We start from the raw sequence: 3,575 nt of genomic DNA, 5'->3' as shown, positions 1-3,575 counted from the left end.
AATACATAATGCACAAACAACAAAACTGTAAAAAGGTAACCAAATTAAACTAAAAAATAAATTAATTAAAATATTTTTAAATATTATAAATTTCAATGTAAATATGGTCTCTTGCTCTTTATCAATTTGTCATGGCGGGAATCGTTTTTGGAAAATTTTCTAGGTATCTTGAAATGACAATATGAGATTAACTATTCTCTTGTGTGCTACACACACACACACACAAAGGGGAGAAACCAAATATAAAGAGAAAGACATATTAAAAGTATATTTATTCTCTAATATTTAAACCTTCTCAAAGTACACATAATTAAATACAACAGCAGGCGTACAAAATGGTGATGAAGGAGGGGAAAAAAAAAGCCTGAGATTATTTTATTCTTTTTTTTAACAGTAAGTGAGGAAATGACATCATTTCAAACTTATTTATGTCACCATTTTGTACTTATATCATTTCACATAATTAAATGGCAACAGGAACCACACGAAGTGGTTGAGCCTTCTGCAAGGTGATGCCAAACTTCTCTTCCATGTCAATGTTCCCAGATGTAACCTCATTATCAAGCTTCCAATCAAAAGATTTAATAAGCGATCCCAACATTAGATACAACATTCTTATTGCCAATGGCAAACCAGGACATATCCGCCGCCCAGCTCCGAATGGAATTAGCTCAAAATTCCGGCCTTTGACATCAACATCTGACCCCAAGAACCTTTCAGGTTTAAAAGAGTAAGGGTCATCCCATGTGCTTGTATCTCGGCCTATAGCCCATGCATTGACCAAAACTTGCGCACCCTTTGGTATTATGAAGCCTGTGATTTCTACGTCTGCTGAGGCTTTGCGAGGGAGTAACAACGGCACTGGCGGGTGCAACCTTAAGGTCTCTTTAACTATTGTTTGTAAATAAGGTAATTGAGTAATGTCTGATTCCTCAATCAGGTTGCCTTTGCCTACTTTTTGTTCCAACTCCAATCTAGCTTTTGATAATGCTTCTGAGTTGTTTAATAGCTCTGTTACTGCCCATTCCAATGTGCTTGAAGTCGTTTCAGTCCCCGCAGCAAACAAATCCTGTTAACATATGTAATTGATTAATTTTCGGTTTACATAATTACTAATAATTCGAGGTGGAAATTAAATTAATTCAAATATTACCAAAATGACAAATTTGATATCATTTCTGTCAATCTCTTCACTTTCACTGATGTTGAGAAGAGTATCTAACATATCCTTGGAATCAGCAAAGCCATGTTCTTGTCTTTGCTCCAATCTTTGATCAATGAAGCGATCCAAGACCTCCAATATCTTGATATAATGTCTCGTTAAGCGACGCCGTACTCCCTGAATGTCAAGCTTTCTAAGCATAGGAAAAAAATCGGACAGGTTAGGCCTTCCGGCTTCTACCATCAAACCCCACATCGAATCCTTAAACTCTCTTGCGGAATCTGAATTAGCGTCAGCTAAATCAACAGAAAAGATCGAATTGGACAACAAATTAACTACAGTATCGAAAGCTGCTTGGCCAACATCGATTGGTTCACCCGTACGGCAACTTTCTTGAACAAAAGTAACAAGTTGTTGGATTTTCTTGCGCCGGAGGTCTTGATTGGCATCAAGTTTCTGACTAGTAAAAATATGTAAGTTGCATATTTTCCGAAGCTTTTTCCATTTTGTCGAGACAGGGAGCCACGGGATCCCGTATTCATCCTTCTGGATGGACCCGACAGATTCTGGAACGTTTCGATTGCATAAAGATTTGTCATGATCTTGAAGGACTTGTTTGGCCATGGTTGCTGAGGAAATGACTACTGTGGTCACCTGCCCAAATTTTAGACTCATGATAGGGCCATGAACCTTTGCAAGCTCGGCTAGTGACTTGTGAGGTTTGTGCCCAAGCTCCAGGAGGTTTCCGATGATCGGCAGAGGCGTCGGCCCCGGTGGGAGCTTTCTTGATCCTTTAGAGAAAGACCTTAAAGTTATGACCCAAACCCATGTGAATAGAAGCCATAGTACGCAGCTTATCAAGATTTCCATCTTTGATCTTATTTCTGTCGGAAACTCCCAATGAAACTTGTTTGCACTACCTCTCTGAAGCGTGAGTTTTTACGTTCCAGATTAAGCATAGTGCCGACAAAAGAGCTGAAAAACGAGTGAAGTTGAGATCAGGGGTGAGCAATTTCGGAATCCGAAAAAAAAAAAGATTCATCCGACTCTAATTCGAACTTTAAATCCGATCCGAAACATCCGAATTATTTCGGATCGGATTAATATCTCGGATTGATTTGGATTCGAATCGGTTTGGATTGAATTCAGATTTGGGACCTTTTTGACAATTTTCACAAAAATTCATGCATTTTATAATTAATGAAAACATAAAACACAAGTAAAACCATCAAAAGGGTGCGCCTGAGTAAGGCAAACCACATAATTGTCAGCTGCTCGTCTCAATCGATGGCGTGCACGAATCATCGGGAACTTCAACGGCGTGTGGCGTGCAACTGGCCGACTGGACGTCGACGTCGATCAAAAAGTGGCTGGGATTAACGGCTTGGGTCGTCGCGGCATCGTGGGTTTGGGGGGGCTTAAATATCGTGGCGGCTGGGCGTCGATCAAGATGCGGCTGAGTTTGTTTGGTTTGTGTAGTCGGCGGCGTGGGTCGCAGGGTGGGTCTGGTCGTCGGCGGAGTGCGTTTTGTTTGTGGTTTCTGTGGTTTGTGCGTTTGGTTTTAAATCTTTTCCAATCCAAGCATGCCCACAAAGTCCTTATGATGAGGCAGACGGCTGTGACTCGTGCTCGCTCGTGGACTCGCGGTGCTCTTTCTTTATTGACATCTAGACACATGGTGCTTGAAAGTCATCAAAACATTCACACATGTCATTTTGTTAATGTAATAGGGTTAAAGTGTCAAGAATAAATCTAAATTTGAAATTCATTAAAATTTGAAGGGAAAATTGTCAATGAATGAAAAAAGACAAAAAAAAAAAAAAAACCAATAGACGAGCAACGACTTAACATATTTGATAGTCTTTTTAAATGACAATCATAATTGTAATTTTCTAATATTAATTTTTTAAGTGAAAGATAAAATAATATTTATCTCTCTAAGTGCTTTATTGATATTTTACAGGTCAATATTAAAGGCGGCGTTTGTTTTTTATTTAAAATCTAAATAGATCTAAATCGATTTAAAATCTAAATAGATCTAAAGGTTTGAATCTGAATAATATGTTTTTTTTATCTGAATTTTTGAAAATAAGTATTAAGCTGTTTATTTTTTCCAACTTTTAAAAACTAAAAATATGTATTTTTACATTTGCATCCATCTTAAATTTGAATATCAAATAAACATATAGATAGATAGTATTTTATCTCAAAGAACATAAATAACATAATATTTTATCATATATAAGTAAAACGTTCAAGTGAATATATAATGATTTTGAAATTATAATATATAAATTTTTTTAATAAAAATAGATTAGATAATCACATAAAAAAAGCTTAAGAATAATACATTTGATTACCGTAATGGGAGATTCAAGAACTTGATGAGAAGCAAAGTAATGAAAGATTCCAC

General features: G+C 36.8%; 1 protein-coding gene across 3 annotated transcripts; it reads right to left on the bottom strand.

Annotated features, from left to right (window-relative positions):
* Positions 1–296: 296 nt before the first annotated feature.
* Positions 297–2,880, bottom strand: LOC18054423 (geraniol 8-hydroxylase). 3 transcript variants are annotated; one of them, XM_006451404.2, is made up of 3 exons: positions 2,389–2,880; positions 1,154–2,137; positions 297–1,069 (listed from the first exon to the last, which is right to left on the bottom strand). In XM_006451404.2, the coding sequence occupies exons 2-3, from the start codon at positions 2,030–2,032 to the stop codon at positions 464–466; spliced, it is 1,485 nt and encodes a 494-aa protein (XP_006451467.1). In that variant the 5' UTR covers positions 2,033–2,137; positions 2,389–2,880; the 3' UTR covers positions 297–463. The 3 variants fall into 3 exon arrangements, with proteins under 3 accessions (XP_006451467.1, XP_006451465.1, XP_006451468.1); XM_006451402.2 differs by having other exon boundaries at positions 2,420–2,880; XM_006451405.2 differs by having other exon boundaries at positions 2,423–2,880.
* Positions 2,881–3,575: the final 695 nt, after the last annotated feature.

This window comes from Citrus clementina, unplaced genomic scaffold (genome assembly GCF_000493195.1).
Source record: "Citrus clementina cultivar Clemenules unplaced genomic scaffold, Citrus_clementina_v1.0 scaffold_1, whole genome shotgun sequence".
In the NCBI taxonomy this organism is placed as follows: domain Eukaryota; kingdom Viridiplantae; phylum Streptophyta; class Magnoliopsida; order Sapindales; family Rutaceae; genus Citrus; species Citrus x clementina.
Note: the sequence above shows the minus strand (reverse complement) of the source record. Positions and strands in the feature narration are given on the sequence as shown.

What these genes read in the sequence shown, in the direction of transcription:
- LOC18054423 (XM_006451404.2), bottom strand. Translation starts at nt 2,032, where the DNA reads ATGGAAATCTTGATAAGCTGCGTACTATGGCTTCTATTCACATGGGTT. An exon ending in ATATCAAATTTGTCATTTTG is followed by an intron (nt 1,070 to 1,153) that starts GTAATATTTGAA and finishes ATATGTTAACAG; the next exon opens with GATTTGTTTGCTGCGGGGAC.